Source organism: Indicator indicator, chromosome 26 (assembly GCF_027791375.1).
Source record: "Indicator indicator isolate 239-I01 chromosome 26, UM_Iind_1.1, whole genome shotgun sequence".
Taxonomy (NCBI): domain Eukaryota; kingdom Metazoa; phylum Chordata; class Aves; order Piciformes; family Indicatoridae; genus Indicator; species Indicator indicator.
The window spans coordinates 9,879,315-9,903,686 of record NC_072035.1 but is presented as its reverse complement, the minus strand read 5'-3'; the positions used below and the strand labels follow the sequence as shown (position 1 = coordinate 9,903,686).

General features: G+C 41.2%; 1 protein-coding gene across 2 annotated transcripts in view; it reads left to right on the top strand.

The window, feature by feature from the left end:
- Positions 1–24,372, top strand: part of HECTD4 (HECT domain E3 ubiquitin protein ligase 4) — an 89,389-nt gene that overhangs the window by 5,619 nt on the left and 59,398 nt on the right. For both annotated transcript variants that reach the window (XM_054392495.1, XM_054392494.1), the window contains exons 2-13: positions 7,698–8,215; positions 11,247–11,336; positions 11,703–11,833; positions 14,087–14,195; positions 15,453–15,591; positions 16,943–17,113; positions 18,914–19,106; positions 20,786–20,944; positions 21,038–21,151; positions 22,636–22,776; positions 23,153–23,385; positions 23,753–23,898. In XM_054392495.1, the coding sequence (XP_054248470.1) occupies positions 7,698–8,215; positions 11,247–11,336; positions 11,703–11,833; positions 14,087–14,195; positions 15,453–15,591; positions 16,943–17,113; positions 18,914–19,106; positions 20,786–20,944; positions 21,038–21,151; positions 22,636–22,776; positions 23,153–23,385; positions 23,753–23,898 (2,144 nt within the window). The remainder of the gene's footprint in view (positions 1–7,697; positions 8,216–11,246; positions 11,337–11,702; positions 11,834–14,086; positions 14,196–15,452; positions 15,592–16,942; positions 17,114–18,913; positions 19,107–20,785; positions 20,945–21,037; positions 21,152–22,635; positions 22,777–23,152; positions 23,386–23,752; positions 23,899–24,372) is intronic.

Below are 24,372 nucleotides of genomic sequence, written 5' to 3'. Positions count from 1 at the left end.
TCACAGAGGTTTTTTTATCTCCTCCTTAAATGAGAGCCAAAGAACTCTTTTCATAAACAAATAAAGTAACAATGCATTTCTTTGTGTGTGTTTACAGCTTGCCTGTACTCTGCAGTTCATCTCAGATACCAAGGTTATTTGGTAAACTTGTACAATTATCAAAATAAATCGTTTGGTACAATATTGTGTGTGCAGTAAGAGATAGAGATTTCTTGGTGCTCGTTTCTGAGCGGGTAATTAGGTTTCTAATGTTTTCACAAGGGAAAACAATTCATGCTTTTAGCTGAGCTGTTAAAAAGCTGTGCTGCTCTATACAGGATTCTGAATCAGTAGAGGTTTTGAATAAGGTGATACCATTAAGATTTCTTAGAGCAGAAAAAATCAGAACAATCATGAAAGTTGTAGTTTTCAACTGCAGCACTCGAAGCATGCAGCAGCTGCTCAGCATCAATACCCAAACCATCAGGATGATGATGTTTGCAGGTATCTATTTTGCAAACACACAGATGTATCAAAAAAAAAAAGCTTTGTAGGGGGGTTAGGAAAATGTTTTAAAAGAAATCAAGGTGGTGTAAGCACTAAGACAGCTTCCTGCTGTGGGCCTGCAGAAAGTGCTGTAAACAGAAATGTTGTTATCCACCAGAGCAATAGAAAGTGGAAGACTAGGAGTGTGTATATGGTATTTATGGGTCCAGTTTACGTTCTGATGTGTATTTCAGTTTCCAGGGTACCTTTAAAACTGTTGCTTCTGTATTGCTCCTTTACAATGATCCATAAATACTGTGATTCAGTCTTTTTTGTATGATTTTATTTGTATTTCCAGAGACAAAATAGCCAAGTAAATAAGCAGTGCTCCATATACATCAACTGTGTGCTACATAGAATGGTTTGGGTGTGAAGGGGCCTTTAAAAGTCATCTAGTCCAACCTCTCTGCAGTAAGTAGGGCCATCCCCAACTGGATCAGGTTGCTCAGAGCCCCATCAAGCCTGACCTTGAATGTCTCAGGGATGGGGCCTCTACCACCTCCCTGGCCAACCTGTTCCAGTATTCTTTTGCCCTCAGAGTAAAGAACTTCTTACTGTCCAATCTAAATCTAGCTTTTGAGCTCTAAGGTGGTGTTGAAAGTAATTTGGTTATGGTTTTTCATGCCTCTTCTTGAAATACCTTATTATTCTGAGGTTGGTTTTGCTTTTATGTACGGTTTGTTCCCCCTTTGAAGTGGGAATAGTACTTGTTTAATACTCAGGGGGGTATTACAAGTCTAATTGATACTGGTAAATGTACCACCACCTTCAAGAAGCTCTTATCCTTATGTGTGGAGTTCAGCCAATTTAATTATGTCGAGAAAGAATTAAATGCTGTTCTGGAAATTTAGAGGCTTTCATTTGCAATATATAACATTAGGGAAAAATACACCTTTGAACAGCTTCATTGCTCATCAATTCCCCATGTAGTAGAATTAAAACTGATCAATGAAACCATCATATTCATCCCAAAATGGTTGTTTAAGTTGGGAGAGTGACTGCAAATAGTCTCTTCTCACCTCTGCCACTAGCCATGCATTTTCTTTTCCATTCTACCTGCTGTTCCACACCAGGGAACTGGTCTAAACCAAAAAATTTAGCTTAAAAAATGACAACCAAACAAAAATGGCCTCGTAGCCACTACTGCCAGGGAGAAGATGAGGCAGGAATTTTAGTCAGAGGAGAAAGGTGCCTTTTAGCAGCAGCTCACTTTTAAATTTACTTAATGTGGTCCTAGAACCTCAGGCTAAAATTCCTCCTGTAGATGACTGTGTCCTAATTGTAGTATATCCAGTATTTACTATCAGTCTTTGTTATAGTGAATGCCACACTGACTGCTTTCTGGAGCAGTATTGGGAAAATACTGTTTATTAGGAAGAAGTATCTGGTTATGGTGGTGTAGTAGGATGAAACAAAGCAAAAACTGGAACTTTGGATCAGCCATTGAAGTAATTGAAGGGAATAAGATTTAAGGACAAAATACTGCAAAATTAAAATAGTGACAATTGAACTTTTTACTAACACAGTATTTCATTCAATGTAACTTCAGGCTGTTAAGGGTAGGACTTTAAAAATAAAAACTTTGCAGAGGTGGTCTTCAAAACTCAACTAGAAATAGACAAAGTTGGAAAGTGTGTAATGCCTTGTACTCAGCATTGATGAACATGCACCTTGAATACTGGGTTCAGTTTTGGGACCTTCACAACGAGAAGGGTGTTGAGATGCTAGAGCATGTCTAGAGAAAGGTAACTAACGCTGGTGAAGGGTCTGGCAAACAGGTCTGTTGAGGAGCTGTGAAGTGAGAGGTTTATTGACTGGTTCAGCTGACTGCTGATGGTGTGCTGGCTTTTGGCTCTCTGCTTCTGAGATCTCCCCAGGTGTTGTAAATGTTGAAACAAGAGGCCCAAATACCAACAAAAGGATGCTGGAAATCAGTCCTGAATTCAGAGTCTAAATACTGAGGCATCAAGGGGGAAGGAGGAAAAGAGATTTTTACCTCTTTCTTGCTGAATAGTTGTTCAGTGAGGTATTGGAGAAGACAGCCTGAGTAACAGACATGTGTGCAGGGAAATGAATCTGTCCTTATTTTAACAAAGAGAACAGGCACGTCCTCTGGATAGGAAGAAAATAAACTAATTTAGAGGTGAAGGATTAAATTTTGCTGGAGGATTTAAAAAGGGAGATTTGGCAGAGTGCACCAGGTTTTGTAGCCTGAAGAAAACCCTCTTTACTAGGTACAGCCTTGGGCAAAAGGTGTTCAGAATGACAGCCTCTGACAGGCATGTGCAGGGTAAATGATAGGGAAGACCTTTGTGGTTCAGCCTTAGTGTAAATCATTTTAGCACAGATTTTCTATTTCCTTTCCTCACCTGTGCCTTTTATAAACACTTGGTCCTTGTATTTCCTGTTTCAGAATTTGTGAGTAAATGTGGTGGTTTGTTTTTTTTTCTTGCGTTTTATTTTAACTTGCTTTGACTTCACATAGCTTTAGGATAACAAGTGTTGCCTGAGGATATGAGAAAACCATAACCAGCATGCTGAAGAAACCTTGGCAAGGGCTGCAATTCATTTGTGAAGTCTTTAGGCTTCACAAAGCAGCATAGATAGCATGGAGCTGATGAAGCTCTGTCATTGGTGTTGGGTTAGAAAGAGTTGTGTTTTGCTAACCAGTGAGTACCAGAATGCTTCCGTGGTGGTAAGCTGAATTCTGGGAGCATGTCTGAACCCTGGAAGCTCCCAAGTGTTTGGCATGGGCAGTCATTGTGAAAATTTGGTCTTGAAGTTCCTTTTTGGAGGTAGCTCTGCATACTTACCTCTAGTCAGTAAAGTCTCTTTTGAGGAAAATCGACTTAGGCAACATTTTCTGAAGTCTCCAGTATGACCTTATGCCTTTCTCCCACTACCCTGTTATTTTTCTGGAAGTGCAAATGCCTGCATCAACCTTCAAATGATGCTGAATAGTCAAGTTTCTTCACTGGTTCCGTAAGCTGTGTATGAAAGCTAGATGTTGTGAATTGTTTTTCAAATCTCTGTTAAGTCCAATTTTGGAACTGTCACAGACTCGTACAGTGGTTTGAGTTGGAAGGAATCTTAAAGATCACTTCATTCCAACCTCCATGCCATGGGCAAGGGCACCTGCTATTAGATCAGGTTACTCATGGCCCCATCCAGCCTGGCTTTGAACACTTCCAGAGTTGGAGCCACCAAACTTCACTAGGCAACCTGTTCTAGTGCCTCACCACCCTCATGGGAAGAATCTCTTCCTAATGTCCAATATAAATCCAGCTTCTTCCATTTGAAAGCCATCACCCCTCATCCTGTCACTCCATGCCTTTGTCAAAAGTCCCTCCCCAGCTCTCCTGTAGCCCCCTTCAAATACTGGAAGGCTGCTTTGAGGTCTCCCTTGGAGCCTTCCCTTCTACAGGCTGAACAGCCCCATGTCTCTCAGCCTGTCCTCACAGGGGACATGCTCCAGCTGTCTGATCATCTTCCTGGCCTCCTCAGGACCTGCTCTAACAATTTTATGTCCTTCTTGTGTTGGAGGCTGGGGACCTGGACACAATCCTTCAAGTGGAGTCTCTCCTTCACATATCATTAACCCAAATTAGTGCCTATTTCTTTTATGAAAAGCTTAAAGCAGGACACTCCTAACCTTTCCAGACAGATCAGGTTTCTATGCTTCTTTGGTACAGATTTGCTTCCAAGTTCACATGAGGTGGTACAAAGCTTGAGATAACATAGTAGTATGGTTATATTTTAGGTGAGTGCAACTGAAATACAACCTGGCATGGGCTGGGGGATTCCACTGTGTTTAGGGGAAGGGGAAAAGGCTTTAGCCAGCTCCTCTCTGCCATGTAAGTATCATCTGAATGGAAAAGCTGACTAAGCATAGTACAACTTGTCTTTTGTGGTGTCTTTGTTATTAGCCTAGCCAGAGACCATAGCTCTATTTTCCTCAGTGTTGTAACTCTCAAGATGAAAACATTTCTTTTCCCTTCATTTCTGCTGTTTGGTGTCACTTAGTTGATGATCCATCACTCAGTTTACTTCAAGAAAGCAAACTGCTGTACAGAGTGATTGCATCTCTAACAGGAAACAATTAAAGTTCCTAATTTGTGTCTTCTATTGTCTCAAAAATACGAGAGAGTTATTTTAAATGTATAATGTGTGGTTAAGGGCCTAATATTCTTAATCTCATTGAGGAAATTCATTAAAATAGGTTCATTAGTTTTAAGAAGCTCAGTACTAACATCTATTCAAGTTTAATTATGATGTGAATTACTTTAAAGTGAACTTTTCACGACTCTAACCATAAGTGTTCTACTGAAAAGCAGTTTCATTGACTCCAGGAAGGGTGTTTGTGGGAATGGCAGATGTGAGTTGTCCTGAAGCGTTTTATCAAGCTGCTCAAAATTCTGCAATGAGATAGAAACATCGATTTAGTATTCTGTATTCCCACTGCCTGCACTTGAAAAGAACCCAACCAACACTGTAGGAAATCACTCACTGCATCTCCTAATTGCTCATCTTCTCCTTCCTTCCTTTATTTGTTTTTTAATTAAATGGAGAGCAGCTTTAGAGTGGAAAGAGGGACCAAATAGTGTGTGTTTGGGGGTGGAGGAGATGAACCAGTGTGGCATGTGAGCAGAAGCTCTTTGGACAGTGGATCTAAAGTACCAGAAAATGGCTGGCTCTTTGCTGTCTGGCTCCATTTAGCCTGTGTCTGGGGCTAAGCTCTAGCATTTGCTCCATCGCTCGATGACCTTTGCCCAGCAGAGAAGGGGAATTGGGAAGAGGAGAGGAGACCACAGGCTGAAATGGAAACAGATTTAATGAAAGAGCCGAACTGGTACCAATGCCAATATAAAGTTATACTCAGCCCAGCAAAGGCACAGCAGTCACACTGAACAGGACAGCAGTCCTCAAGACCTGCAGAAGGAAGAGGAGCAGCATCAGGAGGAGCCAAAGCAGAAGGCTCCTCATCAAACTTCCCTCTTTATACTGAGCATGGTGTTTATGGTCTGGGGTACACCTATAGCCAGCTCAGGTCAGCTGCCCTGGCTGTCTCCAAACTTATGGCCTGCAGCTCATGGCTGGCCTGGGATTCTCTCCCATCAAAACCAGAACACTTGAGGTTGCCTTAACTTAAGTGATGTGATCTCAACTGTTGATGTATGCTGCTGGGAGAAAACTTTGTAATTTCCTTCAGATTGTGAGTTCCTTTAAGTACTGGGCTGGGTACTAACCCATAAATATGTTTCCTTCTGTCACGGTTTACTTATTTTCTGCTGTTGCATCTTTGTCTCCAGTTTCACTTAGAAGTGCCAAAAAAACCTCTTTCTTCTGTCTGGAACAATGATGATGAGACTTCAAGTTTTTAAACTGGAAATATTTTGAGAAAGGTGTAGCTAAGTGCAATGTGATAAAGGGAAGGCAGGGGGGAGAACAGGGGAAGGAGAATGCATAACAAAACTCTTGGTTTGTTTTTGAGAGCTGGTTTGTTTGTTTATTTGAGAAGCTCTAAAACTAGAACATACACATTCTTACTGCAAAACACTGTTGACGTATTAGTTTCCATTGAAAGGTGCTAAATTCAGCTCCTGGGACCTTCCACCCCCTCAGTCCCTTTGAAGTTCTTGGTGAAATTGCCTTGGTTACCAAAAAACCCAACCAAACAAAAAACCCCCAACCAAACAAAAAAACCCACGTAACAACCAAAAAAACCTACAACCAACTAACCAACCAACCAAAAGTCCTCCAGGGGAGGCAAATCTTTATTTTCAGAGATACTAATACTATATTCAGTTTTGGGGCCCTCACTCCAAGAAGGACATTTTGGTACTGGAGTGAGTCCAGAGAAGGGCAGTAATGTTGGTGAAGGGTCTGGAGAATAGGTTTTGTGAAGACCAGCTGAGGGAACTGGGTTGTTCAGGCTGGAGAAGAAGAGACTGAGGGGAGAGCTTCTGGCTCTCTACAACTCCTTGAAAGATGGGGGTCCATCTCTTCTCCCAAGGAACAAGCAGAAGGATGAGAAGAAATGGCCTCAAGTTGTACAAGGGGAGGTTTAGTTTGGACATTAGGAAAAAAAAAAACTACTTCTCTGCAAGGGTTCTTGAAGACTGGACCAGGCTGTGCAGGGCTGTGGTGGAATCCCCATTCCTGGAGGTGTTTATAAGAGGCAGAGATGCAGTACTGGAGGACATGGTTTAGCACCAGACTTGGTAGAGTTAGAGAATGGTTGGATTCAATGATCTTAAAGGTCATTCCCATCAAAATGATTCTATGATTCTATATGTGGTTTTCTTTACAATCTATATTTTTGTTATTTCAGCATCTCAACTGAGAGTTTAAAAACCTGTGTCAGCACTTGCCAACCCCAGGCTTCAATGACAATGCTGGTGCAACAGTAACAGGCTCTGTAGCACTTGCACACTCTTTGGTCTCCAGTGTAGCTTTATTCATGCCCAGAAAAGAAAACAAAATAGATCCCACACTCTGTAGTGGAAGACAGCTGATCTAGAGATCATACTACAGTGATGTGATTTTATTTATGCCAACCGTACCCAGGGCTGCATCAAAAACAGTGTGGCCAGCAGGTCAAGGGAGGTGATTCTGTCCCTCTACTCTGTTCTTGGGAGACCCCACTGGGAGTTCTGTGTCCAGATCTGGAGTCCCCAGCACAATAGATGGTACAGAGGAGGCCACAAAGATGACCAGAGGGCTGGAGCACATCTCCTGCAAGGGCAGGCTGAGGGAGTTGAGTCTGTTCAGCCTGGAGGGGGCCCCTGAAGGGGGCCTACAGGAAAGCTGGAGATGGACTTTTTATAAGGCCATGAGGTGACAGGGTTAGGGGTAATGGCTTGAGACTAGAGCAGAGTAGACATTGATTGGACATTAGGAAGAAGGTCTTTACTATGAGGGTGGTGAGACACTGAAAAGTGTTGCTCAGAGAAGCTGTGGATACCCCATCCCTGGAAGCGTTTAAGACCAGGCTGAAGGAGGCCTTGAGCAAACTGGTCTGGTGGAAGATGTCCCTGCCTATGGCAGAAGGGTTGGAGCTAGATGATCTTTTAAAGGCCCTTCCAACTCAAGCCATTCTAAAAGTCTCATCATTGCCAGCCCCTTGAGACAAAGACCCCCTCAATAAATACCAACCTTTGCCCTCCTTTCAGATCCTGTCGTTTGAGACGAAGAACCCGACGGAGCTGGCCGAGCGCTTGCGGTCGGTGTGTGGGAACCAGAGCAATGCCTACGCTCGGCTGCTGGAGTACAGACTGAACGCTCTGCGGGGACTCTGGAACGCCCAGCGCCAGCTAGCCTTGGAGGAGCAGCATGACCGGGAGAGCTCGGGGGATGAGGAAGCACTGGCCTTGCTCAAGCGTCAGGGCTTGTTACAGCAGCCTGAGCAGGCGCCCTTTACTTCCCGAATGGGGCTTCTCTTGGTCTTTCCTCTCATCCAGTCTCAAAGTAGAACAGACCCTTCTCTCTGTAACATAACTGCTGAGGTGCTATTGAATTGCCTTCGAGACTGTCAGCCTTTGAGTTTGACTAAGGAACCAGCTGACTGTCTTAATGGGATCGAGTCTTTGCTGTGCTCCTGGCTGGAAGACACTTCTGCTTCAGGCCAACAGATTCCATACAAGCAAAAAGAAAATGCTGCTGCAGCACTAGTTGCCTTGGCTTGTGCAAGGTAAGGAAGCTACTCTGAAATGACATTTGTGCTTGGAATGGGCTGCCCAGGAAGGTGGTGGAGTCACTATCCCTGGAGGTGTTCAAGAGGGGATTGGACGTGGCACTTGGTGCCATGGTTTAGATAGTCATGAGGTTTAGGGTGACAGGTTGGACTCGATGATCTTTGAGGTCTCTTCCAGCCTTCTTGATTCTGTGATTCTATGATTCTATGATAAGAATCCAAAATGATGTGACCACATTGTTGATGCTAATTGTTGGTTTACTTAGCCTTTTTCTTTCTAATCATTAAGTATTGGTTTGGAAAGGGTGAAACTGGTAAGCCAAGCATTTATCTTTTTTGTGTGTGTGTGGTTTGCCTATATAAAACTAGAAGGATCTAGGTAGGATCCTCTCTACAACTACCTGAAAGGAGATTGGTATGAGGTGGGGATTGGTCTGAAATTGTGCTAGGGGAAGGCTAGGTTGGAGATTAGGAAAAATTTCTTCACTGAAAGGGGAGGGTCAAGCCTTGGAACAGGCTGCCCAAGGAGGTGGTGGAGTCACCATCCCTGGAGGTGTTCAAGAAATGTGTGGCCATCACATTTTGGGACATGATTTAATGGGCGTGGTGGTGTTGGGTTGACAGTGGGACTCAATGATCTTACAGTTATGCTGGTTGGGAAAAGCTTCTGAGATTCTATGCAGTGCCCCTTGTGCAATTGCTGCTTCTACTGCAGGGATCTGTTCTAGGAATGGTTCCCAATGTTTTTAGCACAGAGGAAAATTGTCTTGCTTTTCCCTTTGTGCTGCCCCTTTAATCTTTTAGATTATACACCATCATTTGGCTGTAGAATGCATCACTGCAAAATGTCAGGGCAATTTCTTTCAGATTCCATGTGGCCTGTGAAAAATCTGAAGTGATTTCTGCATTTTTGTTGCCAGTGAAGAGTTCACCCTGCGCAGGTTCAACTGTCCTGTGCCCCACATGGCTTTAGCACAGCATTAGGTGACTGGGGATGAGGTGGCCATAATTGCTGTTAATAAGAACTAAGTTTTTTAGGGGATGGGGCTTGGGGAGAGGGGGAGGAGCGTACAAATCAGCTTCTCTGAAGCCATGTGAATGTGAGTCTGAAGTCACAACTAGCCTTCTGAAAATCTTGGCGCTCACATTTCTCAGATTGCAGCCTTGTCTGTCAAGTTGAATGCTGATTTAAGATGTTGGAAGTTTTCAGATGTCATGATTTGCTTCAGAAAAAGCCTTATCCAAATGAAAACCACTTTATTTCTAGTGTACTTGTTCTAATGAAGTGAGTGAGAAATCTACTGGATGTGGCAAACTCTTCTGCAGTGTGACAACTGCCTTATCTAAAAGACAACATACTTGAACACAGCTCAGATAAATTGGATTTGATAAACACCAGCTCATTGATTTCCCCCCCACCTTAAATTTTAATTTTATTTTTTTCCCAGATGTCAATTTTCAGGGAGTGTGGGATGTTCTTTTGCATTGAGTTTGCAAAAGAGCTAAATTTCAAGTACAGCTTCCCAAATGAAAGTTGATCTTGTATTTTCTTTGCAGATCTGTCTTGCAGCATTTCCAGGGTTGTAATATCCTCCTGTACCCTTTTTTTTTCAACCTCTGAAAGCCTTGCATTTTGCCTTTAAATACGTAATTTGTGTGCTGGGTACCATTATGGAGAAAAAGCCTTTGAAATCAGACTACTATTGAGATTCCTAGTTGCAATCTTGTGTGCTTCATATTGCTAAGAATAAAACAGCAGGGCAAATACTGCTTTAAATAATTAATGGAGGTGCTTTGAAGTATTTGGTGTCAATTTTCTCCAAGCTGAGATTTGCCAGCAAAAGCATGCAGCTGAAAATGATAGTGTAGGGGAGAAGAAAACAGAGGTTGAGGTGAGGAGGAGGAAGAAGGTTAAGGAGATGAGATTGCCCATGTGTGACAGAAAGCAAAAAGCTGTATTCAGCAGTGGCATGGAGAAGATCTCTTCAATTGATCAGTCATGCTTCTGAAGGAATCAATTCCTTACTGACTACTGAGATGTAGTCAAGGCTCTTGTATTTAGCCAGCCTATTATGCCTGGAAATAAAGCCACCACATCATTCAGAAAATGACTGCCTTGTAATTCTCTGACCTTTAAAACAGAAACGAAGATGTATTTTTTAAAGACCTCTTTATCTCTTAATTTCTACAAAACCCAGCATTTACCTCTATATCAAGACACAGATTACAGAGCCTTTCCAAATAAAGTATTCAGTTTATGAATGAACAAGAATTACAGTTGGAGTTACAAACACCAAATGTTTGTGAATGCCACAGGAAAATTTTAAAGCAGTACACTTCTTTTTAGGCAAGATTAGAACAACTTCAATGTCAGTTTAATTTTGGTTTCAGAACTGTCTAGTCCTTATATACATTTAAATGCATTGCTTTAGAAATGAAAAAGCTTCCAGATTTGTGTTTGGAAGCAGAAGTAATCAGTCTCTAAATTAATTAGCTTGGTCTTTTCTGTTTTAGTGTAGAAAGCCATTTCTAGCTATGTCTGTAGCAGCTCTTGCTAATACTTTGGCTCAGCCCCAGCAAGATCTGCAGATTGTATTTGAAGACTTTTAAAATATGATTAATCAGCTTCAGGAAATATTGAAAGGAGTTGTCTGTAAGAACTGCAAGACTGAAGGCATAGGGTTGCTTAGCCTGCCTTCACTGTACACACTGTGACACAGCCCATGGTTGCTGATCATCCTGCCCACATGGTGCTTCAGCCATGTCCAGAAAACCAGCATGATCTAGGCCGGCAGTTCGCCAGCACTCCTCCTTTATGTTACCCTCTCTTCCTCTTTTCACATCCTCCACAAAAGAATGAAAATCATCCAGAAAAGAAATGCAAATCAGAAAAGAAGCTTGGTGGCATATCTTGGATAGTCTCTCTTTCTGCTGCTGGATATTATTTTCAACTTTGCTGCTGTTGTCTGTGTGCATTCAGTCTTGGTTCAATAGACATCTTTAATTCATGTTTTTTTTATCCTTTTAGAGGGTCGCTGAAAACCTTTGTTCATACAGTGCATCTGTTACAGAAACAGACTGATCTGGGGTCCCTGCCTGTGGCTGACGTCTTGTACAGGTTGGTGGTGACTTGTCCTATTGTGGCACTTGGACATCAGCTCTGCAAACGTGCAAGTGCAGACACAGATAAATGTCTTTACATGTGACTAAAAGGCTTTAGAGTTATTGGAAGCTCTAAGAATGATCGAAATGTAGCCAGCTGCAGAAGGAAGACATTAGAAAGTCCAATGTAAAAGGATCTGCTAATTGTTTTGGGGGGTGTTAAGTCTTTAATTTTTTAATTAAATATCGATGATTCCTTTAAGTAGCTTACAAACTCTGACAGAGAATAATTAATTACAATACCTCTTCATCTCCGCTTTTGATTTACCTGGGGTTTGCTGTCACTGTTTTCTAAGCATCTTCCTTTATTTTCTGCTTGAAGGTTACTGCTTTTGGAGGGAGGACCTGGATCACCCTCCTGTTTGCTGGGAGGAAAGCACATAGTGTCTTGGGGCTTTGAAGACATGTTACCTGCTCCTGATGCCAATACCGGGTCCAGCAGTGAAAGTAAAGGTGAATTACTTCATGACCATCAATAGTAGCAGAGGAGTCCGAGATGCTTTTAGTGGTGCTAATTGTTTAAAAATTAATGTAAAGCTGTAGAGTGGGGAAGGCTTTCTCCTTTTCTGCTGGAAGCAGTATAAAAGCAAGTACAGTACATATCAAATAACCAAAGCTGAGGGGTTTAGAAGGACCATTGGGAGAGAGAACTGGACAACACAGGAGTGTCTTGAAGCCTGATAATCTAGTGAAAGGGGGAGGGCAGCAACTGTGTGGGCACTTGGTTGTCATAGTCTGTACATTCAGAACTGAAGCTTTGAAAAGATGGATCTAACTTACAGGAACACTGACTTGTGTACATTGGGTTTGTCACACCTATTCTCATGAAGTTAACCTAACTAGAAATGTCAATTATTTGTTTGCTTGTTTTGAAGTTGATTTGTGGATCAGATAGGAAAAAAACAATGCCATTTTGTATTAAAATGAAGAGGCTAAATCTTAAGTCTGGTGTGTTAGTTAATGTTAGTATGGAGTATCATTTTTTAAATTGCAGGATAATGGGGTTCAGAAAATGTAACATTTCTCTTGCTGGAGATCAGGTGCTATTTTAAATTATCTAGTAATCAATTTGTAGGACACAGTCAGGGGCAGTACATACAGTGACCTTCCCTGACTTCAGTGGGAGCTGTGCAGAGAGGTCGAACTGAGTTTGGATATTATCCACTCGTTAGTCTTTCAGTAAGCACAGTTTGTTTGTCCTGTGCAGTATCACTGTGTTCAGAATCTACCTAGCACTGGCAGAGCACATTTATTTTTAGAAGTTCATTGCTTGCTTTTTTTTTTCTTTCCCTATTCTACTTTTGTTTCTGACCGATCTATTTTGTATGTTCTTTATTTTTCTTCTTTCCTTGAATTTATTCTCGTTTTCCCCTGCTCTCTTTGCTAACTACTTTTGCACTATTAAGTTCACATTGCTTTAGAAATATTAGTTCAAGCTTTGATGACATCTCATTAAGTTTAATGCAAGCCATAGGAATTTACAGATCTGAGTTTTCATCTGCAAATTTGTTGAGGACATCTATACTTTGAAGAGGTTTTTCCTGCTATGAGACTGACTAGATTATGTTTTTTCCCTTTCGCTAGCTGACTCTTCAGATTCTGTGAAGTTAAATAGGTTGACTGGACTGATTTATTGACTTATTATTGACATATTAGTACAGTGCTTTGCCTTGTGTGTCCCATCTTGATGTTTTAATAATTCCTACTTTCTAAGTGACAGATAGGTTTGAAATGTGTTTTATTTTAAACTCACAGTGTTCAGAGGTGCAAAAGCTTTAAGAGAAACACAGAGTCGTACCAGAAATTAAATTAAGGCTCAGTATTAGATTAATCCTTCCTCACAAGCAGAATATTACAGCAGAGATCCTGAGCAGAAGGACTTCCACAGTCATAAGTCTTGCTTGTGTTTTATCCTGCTGCCAGTTGTGATTTCTCAGCAGCACTACCTGTTGCATGAGCAGAAGGAAATGGTCTTCTGCTCCTCTGCATCATTCTGAAGGCATTTAAGAGCAAATACTCACGTTGGTTTATATTTAAGTAAAGGAATTTTCCACTTGAAATGAGTTTGGTTGAATAGTCCTGTGTTCCTAAGCATGGTTGGCTCTGCTAGTCTAGTTCCTGCTGTATTTATAGCTTTGAATAGTGTGCAGAAAAAGCCAGTTCAAACTTCCTGGTGTTTTCTACAGCAGGTTGGGCAATAATACCCCAAAACCAGATCTTTACCAGTGAAATCAGAACGCAACCCAGGGAAAAAAAATATTCAGAATTGGATGATATACACTTGAAAAATGAAAAAAAAAAAAAAAACAACCAGTGCTAATGTCATTTATTATCTAAAAAGAGAAGCTGAGTGACTAGCACCTACTTCTTGTTAAGTTTATTTGGCTGCAGATGGAGATTTAATAGCCCTAGGGTTCGTGTGAGTAAGTGAGGCATAAACTGGGCACCTCCTTGAGGCTAGAAAGCAAGGTAGAGAAACAACTCTAAAACAAATGGACTCTGGCAGTGTTACTGTAGCTGTTAGAATACCAAATAATAAATTCACTGCTTTAAAAAAAAGCTTCTAACTCATTGCTAGTGACCTGTCAGGAGCATCTGTTGGGTTTCAGTTGCTGTGGTAGCTACTGCAGCAGCATAATGAGCGCAGAGAATTTCCAGTGTGGTTTGTTACAGAGGTCTCTGCTCTGTTCTTTCTTCCCCATTCAGATGCAGACTTAGGGCGCTGTCTTGCAGCAGATGGGCTCTATCTTTACACAACAAATTCAGTGGGCAGAGGAATAAGCAAATTAGGATCTGGATTACATGGTACTTTGAGGTAAGTGACAGCTGAGTATTAGCTGTTCTGCTGATCTGTTTAGAAAAAATAAAAGTTACTGTTTTGCTAAACCTCTCTCAGATGCTAGGTGCAACAAGACTAGAAATTATTCACAGAATCACATGGAATTCTAGCATGTTAGGGGTTGGAAAGGACCTCTGGAGGTCATCCAGTCCAAGCGCCCTGCTCAAGCTGGGTCACCCACAGCAGGTTGCCCATGATCACAAAGTCCAAGCAGGTTTGGAATCTTCCCAGAGATGGCAACTCCACAACCTCTCTGGGCAGCCTACTCCAGGGCTCCAGCACCGTTACACCAGAGAAGTTTCTCCTCATGTTCAGATGGAACCTCCTGGGTTCCAGTTTGTGCCCAATGGCCCTCTTCCCATCACTGGGCAACACTGACAAGAGTCTGGCCCCATCCTTTTTCCCCCTACCCTTCAGCTCTTTATGAGCATTGAGAAGATCCCCTCTTGGGCTGCTCTTCTCCAGGCTAAACAGCCCCAGGTCCCTCAGCCTTTCCTCCTCACAGATGCTTCAGGCCCCTCAGTGTCTTCGGACCTCTCGAGTAGTTCCCTGTCTCTCTTGAACTGGAGAGTCTGGAACTGGATCCAGTAGTCTAGCAGTGGCTTCACTGGGGCAGAGTAGAGGGTGAGGAGAACTTGCTTCAACCTGCTGGTCCCACTCTTAACTGCACTCTGGGATGGTATATTTTGCATTTTCCTTACACGCTATTTTAATGTTTTAGTTTTCTCATCTGAAATTCTTGACTATATTTTCTCTAGAATTGTAGAATAATAGAGGTTGAAAAGGGACCTCTGGAGACCATTCAGTCCAACGTCTTGCAAAGAGGTGCACTAGCAGAAGAGCTGGTATTTTAGGTTTCATTTTAATACCTAATAAGTTGGTTTCCTCTTTGCTGAGAGGGCTATCCTACAGACTGATTTTTTGAGGCCATTTTATTTCTAGTTGTACAACTGCTGCATTTGTCAGTATTGTCAGTATTCTAATTAAGTCATTCATTAAAGAAATGAGTAGTGCAGGTGTGACTCACTGTGCCTGCCTTCATGCTTCTTTCTTCCCCGGAAGTCAGGCGGCTTCACATCCTTTTAAGTCTTTTTTTACAGTAGAAATCGCTGCCTTGAATTTGAGTTCAGTCAACATCCAGGAGTGTGGTTGTGAGTTGTTCTTGGAAAAACAAAAGCCCAGGGTTGTCAGGAGTTTTAATATCCTCCTTTTTTTTTTTCCCTCCCCCCCCAGAGGTTTTGTGTACTGCCGCAACGAGGAGCTGGAGGCTGGCTGGGTGGCTTTTGGCAACAACAAACTTCTTCATCGGCCTGTCTCCTTTGATAATAAACCTCACTCCCTTTTCCAGGTTGTGGATCAACATACCCTTCAGGTAAAAGGAGCAGTTCAGTGCAGGGTTAGAGTAAAGAAACATTCTTAATGACTCACAATCATTTCTGGTTTTAATTAGTTTTGTCTTTGAAGTTTCTTCTTTTTACTGACTGAAACTGTCTTATTATAACCCCCACTGAAGGCATTGCTTGTGAGTTCTGTTGTAGGTAGTGCTCTGTATCCCTTTGTTAGTGTCTGTGTGTATGTTTACAGGCATCTATGTCTGTATATACATGTATATGTATGTACAGACTTCAACTCTACTATATTATGACAGTTTTCTAAGAGCTAGACCATAGTATGGTCACAAAAAAACAGCCTAACAGCAGTAAAATGGATTTAAAGTGAAAATACAATCTTCCTCAACAGCTCATGCTCCTCTTACCCTAACAAAACTCAGGTATTGGTTCTGCTCCAATTGTGTTTTGTAGATAAACAACTGCCATCCTTTGTAAAAAGTTTTTACTTCAGGTTTTTTCCTGCCATGGATAGATGCACACATTTGTGTCCAGTGTCCTTCCTGAAACTGAAAGTATTTGGATTCCCCTTTTCATCCAGAGTTTCAAGTAATGTTTCAGAAAAACTGCAGAAAGTAGATAACTCTTTAGCATGTATATTTTCCTTATGGTACTGTGGCTATGCTCTCAGCTGTTAGAGAGGAGATGAGCCTTTCGTTTTTAAGTATGTCAACTGTTTAGATGTAAAAGTTGGTTTGTAAGCAGTAGATCCATCCAAGGTTCTAGAATAACTCTTCATAACAAATAAATATAATAGTACTGTCTTAATAGTGCAGTAATAAGCTTCTTGTGTGCTAACTGCACTTGATCACAGAATCAAAACAGTTTTGGCTGGAAACTCTGAGATCATTCAGTCCAACCATGAACCCAGCACCACCATGGACCTTAAACCATGTCCCAAAGTGCCATGTCCACATGTTTCTTGAACACCCCCAGGGATGGGGACTCTACCATCTCCCTGGGCAGCCTGTTCCAATGCCTGACCACTCTTGCAGTGAAGAAATTTTTCCTAATATCCAGCCTAACCCTCCCCTGGCACAATATCAGGCCGTTTCCTCTCTTTCTATCTCCTGAAACTAGGGAGAAGAGACTGACACCCCCCCCCCCATCTCCTTTAAGGGAGTTGTAGAGAGCAATGAGATCTCCCCTCAGCCTCCTCTTCTGCAGGCTGAACAACCCCAGGTCCCTCAGCAACTCCTTACCAGACCTGTTCAGCTTTGTTGCCCTTCTCTGGACCTGCTCCAGCAACTGATCTTTATTTTTAAGTGCACCATTAATAATCATAAGAACAGCCTTCAAAATAAGAGCTGTTAAGATATTCTCTTTTTCTCCTAGGTATGTCAGATAGTCCCAATGCCAGTAAACCACTTCCCAGTGGGCAGTACTATGACTACCGTGCATCTTTCTTCAGATGGTACATACTTCTACTGGATTTGGTCTCCTGCAAGTCTCAATGAGAAAACACCAAAAGGCCACTCTGTCTTTATGGATGTTTTTGAACTTATAGTAAGCAAATTCTGTGTTTTCTATGTCTCTGGGGTTGGTAATGTGACTTATTTAAATCTCAGCATTTTCAAATGAACGTATTAGGATTGGATATTGATCTGTGTAAACTGAATAGCTGCTTCTAATTGTGCTTGTGAAATAACTTCTCACTGAACAGAAGGTCTGTTGCTGAACTCTATCTCCAGAGGACACACGACTATCATACTCCAGCAGTATGAATTGTCTTCTAGCATAAACCATGTTTTATTGTAATTAGCAATTAAGTTTAATGCTGAGGCAGTAATTCAGTGTATTAGGATTTAAAGCGTTGTTTACCGTGGAGCTGCTTTGTTGTGTTAAAAGCTGTTCAGGTCCCACAGTTTACAAATACAGTTGTTTTGTCTGCACTGCATTTATAGCCTAAAATGGGGTTTGTGTTGTGTTCCAGTCACTGGCTTTAGTGTAGAAGCCAGAAGAAGTGTCAAAATGTCTAGAGAAATGTATCAGTGGCTTGAACTCCCTTTTCTTCCATGATTTTTGCATATATATGCACATGTGGGTATCTATATACATATATATGTCTGCATTTCAGTATGTTTGCATTCTAATTGGACCATGAAGCATCTTTGTCTGTAATTTTATTCATTCACATAGCAGAGCTTACAGCAATTCGTAGGCCTCTAGCCTTGATAGCTGAAATCTTAGGAGGATTTAGCTTTGCTGGAGAATTTCAGATGCAGCATCTGTGGAGCTGCTCAGCAGCTGCTGTACAGCAGCTGTGTTCAGTGGGGTGATGGAGCTGTGAGGGGTAGGATGTAGAAGTGCAACTTAGAGAAAAATACCTAACACTGTAAATCAGATCTTCATGAAAATGTGCTCTTTAATAACACGTTTTCTAAAGACTGTCATCCAAGAAAATATTTGTTTGCACTTTTTGGCTGGTAAATGATTTAAAGGCCTCTTTTCACAAAACTTGCCAGTGAAACATCATTAATACTACCGAGAGGCTAAATATTCTTAGGCACAGTTCCATCAATTAACATTAAGATTGTGACAAGCAGCTCAGTCTTTGAGGACAGATAAAATAGAAGATGCTGTATTGAACCACATAAAATCATAGAATTGTTTTGGTTGGAAAAGGCCTTTAAGATCATTCTCTACCAAGTCTGGTGCTAAACCATGTCCTTCAACACCACTTCTCTGCATCTTTTAAACCCCTCCAGGGATGGGGATTCAACCACTTCCCTGGGCAGCCTGGGCCAGTGTTTGAGAACCCTTTCAAGGAAGAAGTTAGTTCTATTGTCCAGCGTAAACCTTCCCTGGCACAACTTGAAGCTGTTTCTTCTCATCCTATTACTTGTTCCTTGGGAGAAGAGACTTACCCCCACCTGCATCCAACCTCCTTTCAGGGACTTGTGGAGAGCTAGATGTCCCCTTGGCCTCTAGACTGAACAACCCCAGTTCCCTCAGCTTCTCCTCACCAGATCTGTTCTCCTGAACCTTCACCAGCTTCATTGCTCTTCTCTGCACCCACTCCCAGCCCCTCAATGTCCTTCTTATAGTGAGGTCCCCCAAACTGAACCCAGTATTTGAGATGTGGTGTCACCAGGGCTGGTTGTGACAAAGCCACAAAGAAAATAAATGCTCATCTATCTAGCTTTTCTGATGCTCCTTTGTTAGAAATTCTACCAGCAGGGTTTAAGTTAGAGTTCATAACTTTACCAGATATATTGAATTTTTCAATTTTGTTATGGTGATCTGTCTCCTACAGCTTTCAGTATCTAAAAGTATATCTTTTTTTTTTTTTTTTCATTTTAACAGGTAGAAAATGGCATATGCATGGCAAATCCTCTACAGGAACGCATTATATTAATGAGAAAAGAGGGGGAATCTGCCAAGAGTATAAATGAGATGCTTCTGAGCAGGCTGTCTAGGTACAGAGCCTCCCCATCAGCAACCCTGGCTGCTCTCACTGGCTCTACCATCTCCAATACACTGAAAGAGGACCAAGCAGGTCAGAAGAGCTTTTACTGACTCTCAGTAATTATTCATGGTTTGTTTTTCAACACATGTAATCTCAGTTCTAGGAATTACTCTCCTTTTAGGACATGTAAAAAGGAAAAAAACATTGGTTTTGTTTTGGTTTTTTTTTTTTTACCTCAGAAGTGTTTGCAATATTTATATACAGTATTTGCTTAATGCTGAAATTACAAAGTTACTTTGTAGTTGGGGTGATGTTTGGAAGAACTGGCTTCTAATTGCTGTGTAAAAATGGACTGCATTTTAGAAAGTGAAACTGTTATTTCACAAGTATGTTAAGTATTATAAACTGGGGGAAAATGTGGGGTTTTTTCAGGTAATTTGCCCCTTGTTTGGGTTCTTTTATGGGCTTGCTGAAACTACCCTGGTTAATTAGGGAATCCTGAATGAAGAGCATTGATGGCTTTCAGGATAATCTGGAGCTTTGTAAGAATTGGTTTAAGATAAGATTTTATTCAGATTATGCTGAGTTACTTCTCATCTTCCTTCATACCTTTCAAACATTTAAAGGTATTTCCATAAAACTATACAGGAAGTAGCTCTGCTTAGAGGGAAATTGGCAGAGACGTAGCTCAAAGAGCTATTTTCAAGGCTGTGTTTTGCCAGTTAAAGACTAGAGTGCTACAGAAGAAGAAGTAGTTATTCTTGGGTAATTCTTTAGTCACTGCTCAGAAGTGTTGATCAGCTGTGTCAGGAGCTAGATCATCATGACTGTATACGTTTCATGTGGAGCAGGAGAACCTAAAATAGTAAATGCGTAGTGAATCTCAAATGATCTCTTTATGTTAGAAGATTATTTGGCTCTAAGATGCTGCTTTCAGTAATTTGACCATACAATTCTTAAAACAGTTTTCTTTATGCTTAAATTCTAGAGTTCTAATTTTCCTGGGGTGAAAAGTAAAGATTGTTTTGTTTTGGTTTGGTTTTTTTTAATTCCTAATTAATTTTTAAGTTGTTCTTTGTAGTTAACTTGTGAAACTCTTTGTATCCTTCAGGGGATTTGATGCTGTATTTGTGGGATTGAGGCTACCCCTCTATGCAACTTCTGAATGCTGCAAAATGTTGCTTAAATTAATTTCCATGTTGATTTATTTGAAATATTCATTTATATTTATACAGAAACCTGCCTTGTTTGCTGCCTGTCATTACAGAATCATAGATTTGTCAGGGTCAGAAGGGACCTCAAAGGTCATCTAGTTCCAACTCCCCTGCCATGGGCAGGGACAAGTCACACTAGATCAGGTTGCTCAGAGCCACATCCAGCCTGGCCTTAAACACCTCCAGGGATGAGGCTTCTACCACCTTCTTCGGCAACTTGTGCCAGTGTCTCACCACCCTCATGGTGAAAAACTTCTTCCTAACATCCAATCTGAATCTCCTTACTTCTAGTTTTGCTCCATCCCCGACAGTCCTACCACTACCTAGCATCCTAAAAAGTCCCTCCCCAGCTTTCTTGTAGGCCCCCTTAAGATACTGGAAGGCCACAATAAGGTCTCCTTGCAGCCTTCTCCCCTCCAGACTGAATTGCCCCAACTCTCTCAGTCTGTCTCCATAGAAGAGGTGCTCCAGCCTTCTGATTACCCTCTTATGAGTTCTTAACATTATCAAGAAATATGTGGTTATGTTCTACTTTTCTGTTTAATATTCCAGCAGCAAACACCAGCTGTGGGCTGCCACTGAAAATGTTAAGGAAGACTCCAATCTACACCTGTGGGACATACCTGGTGATGTTGGTTCCACCCCCAGGTGGATCAGGCAGTTCTGCAACTCGCTCCCTCTTTGGGGGAACAAGTGCTTTGTCATCTTTAAAAAGTAAGGCAGAGACGCTTTGGATTTGGAAATCCTTGGTTTTCTGAAATACAAGAAACTTCTCTGAAATTTATTGGAGACTTTTTTTCTCTGTAGTTCTTGCTTCCAGCTTGGTGTTCAATATTTCGGATGGGCAGTTCACGAGCAGAGCAGATCTTATTGATGCTGCAGGAAGTTCTCTTGGACGTGGTGCTCTAGTTCCAGGACTTGGTAAGAAGTAGATCTGGGAATGTTTCAGAACTAGGCATATCCAACCCTTGGATTCTAAATAACCTACCTGGATTTTATTTTGCAGTAAGCAACTCTTCAGTTGCTGAGTTTCACAGTGGATAAATATTTGTTTGCCTGTGTAGAAATGTTGTAAATTTAACAATTGTGTCTTGCTTTTGTGGTTTCAGCTGCACACAAGCTCAAGAAAAGGGTTTTCCATAGCAGAAAAGAATCTTGAAAGGGGTCTGGGTTTTATACCTTGTTTACGTTGTAAGGTGCTACAAAGTTCTGAGTGTTTAAGAAAATGTATTTCTTAAAAATCTTGAGATAAATAGTTTTGAATTATATTTTAAGTGCTGGGATGTGTGGACATGAGTGTTAAGCTGTTGGTTACTGGTACTGGAGATTTAATTTGCCTCAGTCATTCAAAACATGGACAAATAGTTTATTTTTGAACTTCTAAAGCATGGTATCTTCCTCTATCATAAAGAGTCCTTCTGTTTAGGTGGAACCTCCTGGGTTCTGGTTTGTGCCCTTGCCCTTTGTGCTGTCACTCAACACCACCTGAAAGAGTCTGGCCCTTTCTTTTTGCACCCCCCCAACGGTTAGCTCTTGCTGAGCATTGAGAAGATCTCCTCTCAGGCTGCTCTTCTCCAGGCTAAACAGCCCCAGGTCTCTCAGCCTTTCTTCCTCCTCACACAGATGCTCTAGGTCTCTCAGCATCTTTTGTAGCCACTGCTGGCCTCTCTCCCGTAGTTCCCTGTCTCTCTTGATCTGGAAAGCCCAGAACAGGACAAAACGTGGCTTCAGCAGGGCAGAGCAGAAGTGAAGGTCACACTGTCTGTTCAGCAAAGTGCAACGCACCACTCTGCTTAGTCATGTCTACAACCCACTAATCCTTTTACTTTTACTTTTTGGACCTGTTTGGGCTTGTAGGCTTTAAACCTTTCAGGAGATGAGTCTCTAAGCTTCAAACTATTTAACAGTTGCACTGTGCAAACTGTTAATTTAATTAAAGCTGTTACATTTTTACCACAAGACCTTTAAAACAAATTCTAAGGTGCTTGATTTTCAATAGCTGAAGGAAAATAAATGTGAAGCTTTTCCCTCTCTGCTTTTTCTCAAAGTTACTGGGATCTGAGGCTAGATCCAACTCTTTCTTTGCCCTGTGGCAGCATGTTGTGGAGGGACAAGATGTTACGTACTTGTAAATAACAAGCACTGGGGTATTTACCTAAACCAGATGCTGTTGTTCGTTTGCATGAGACATCAAAAGAGATGTGCCTTTGCTTCATTCCTTTGTTTAAGAACTTTCCTGCTAATGTTTTTCATTCCAATGCCTTGTTACTAAATTTCTGTCACATGAGAGAACCTTTAAAGCAAGTAATTTGGATTTCTACCTGCTATAAAAATTCTTTACCATTACCATGTTTGTTAGATAACTAGGCTAAAGTCTGATGTGCAAAATACTGCTCCTTTTTTAGGTGCCTGTTATGATACTATGAATAACATGATCTGGACGTGCTCCAATGATTATATTGATCAGTGGTGCAACCCTGGGAACCAGGCATTCCACTGTGTCTGTCAGAGACTGGGAGTGAGTCACATCATTACAGAGCCCAAAGGTGAGGCAAAGCTAAGAGTCAGCACTTTGTACAAAGTGGAAGTGAAACCTAGGGTTATCCGAGAATAAATACACAGAAACTACCTTCTGAAACATGTTAAAAGCTGAGTTTATTCCTGAAAGGTTCTTTATAAATCTAGCTCTTAGTTTATCTTTGCTTTAAGAAAGGAAAAAGGGAAAAGCAAAATGCTTGGAAGTTTGCAGGTTCTTGTTACCTTTAGCACGTTAAAGAAGTGGATAATTCTGTTTGTCATGTGGGTGTGGGTGTCTTGGAGTTAGAGGTGATGATGATGATGATGATACCTTGCAATCTAGAAGGAAATGTTGATTCTATAGTCTGTTTACAGACAGCATTTGAACTGCTTTCCTCCTTCCAGGGGACGCAACAACTACAAATGAGGTGATTAACCAATTACTGCACCATGTTGGTGCCATGTGTATCCACCAACTCAACCTCCTTGCAGCCAGCAACAATCTTCCCATAACAAACTTCCTGGGCAAGCAACATCCAATTGAAGCACATCACCTCAGTAGTATCTGTGATATTATGGAGAAAGCCATGGTGAATGGGGACACTTGTATAATACGCTGCATCCTTGTTGTCTTTCAGGTAAGAGGGCATCTCAAATCTGCTTCACAATAAACACAAACCCAAAAGCTGGTTTAGAATACAGGCAGCCACTTGATTTTACTAAGGTTTTGATTGAGATTGCTTTAGTAGTGGCTTTGGAGTACCTGATACACCCATTTAAGAGCCCTAATTTAAGTGGGATTGCCCCTTTTGCAGATGAAAAAGATCCAGAGAGGTTACTTCCTTTTTGTTTCTTTTTTTACCCCTCTTTTTTTTTTTTTTGATCCAAAGTCAGTTTCTAACCCATTCTAGTGATGCAGATGAATAATTTGAAAAGCTGACTGCAGAAGAATTACTGTGAGTGACGTTGCAGTTTTTAATACTGTTTTGTTGAATTTTTTCTTAGGTGGTTTTTAAATTTTTCTTCAGCCCACAAACGGAAAGAAACAGGGATATTGTTAGAAGGTCTGGCCTGTTACTTTGGCAATTGCTGATGGCACCAAGGGATCAGATTTGCTCTGAAATTCAGAAGGAGGTTTGTCTAGCTATTAGGTAAATATCTGGTTTGTCAAATTAAACTTGACCTTGGTTATTTGAAAATGTTACAACAGAGGAATATTCAAATTCTATTCAGCAGTTTAACCTAATAAAATTTAGGCAACATACTGTGATCAAATTATGATAATTTGTAGCTGTGGAAGAAGGGAAATACAATGTGTTTGTCATCATGACAGTGATATAACAGGTAGTAATTACTTCTTTTCATTTGTTATTTGTTATTTTCTTGCCTTAGGGTGTTTTTTTTATTGTTTATTATAATACAGTTGCTAAACTAAAGCAAAGTTTTCTGTGTGTTAGTGATGGCTCAAATGGCTTCCATATTTAGTTTGTCTAATTTATTGGTGGTCTTGAATAGGCAAAGCTGGTGTTGTCAGCTGTAACAATGACAATACTGAAATCCACCTCAATAAAAGGAGTATAAAGAGGAAGCAGAATGAATAATACTTGAAGATTGCCATAAGACTG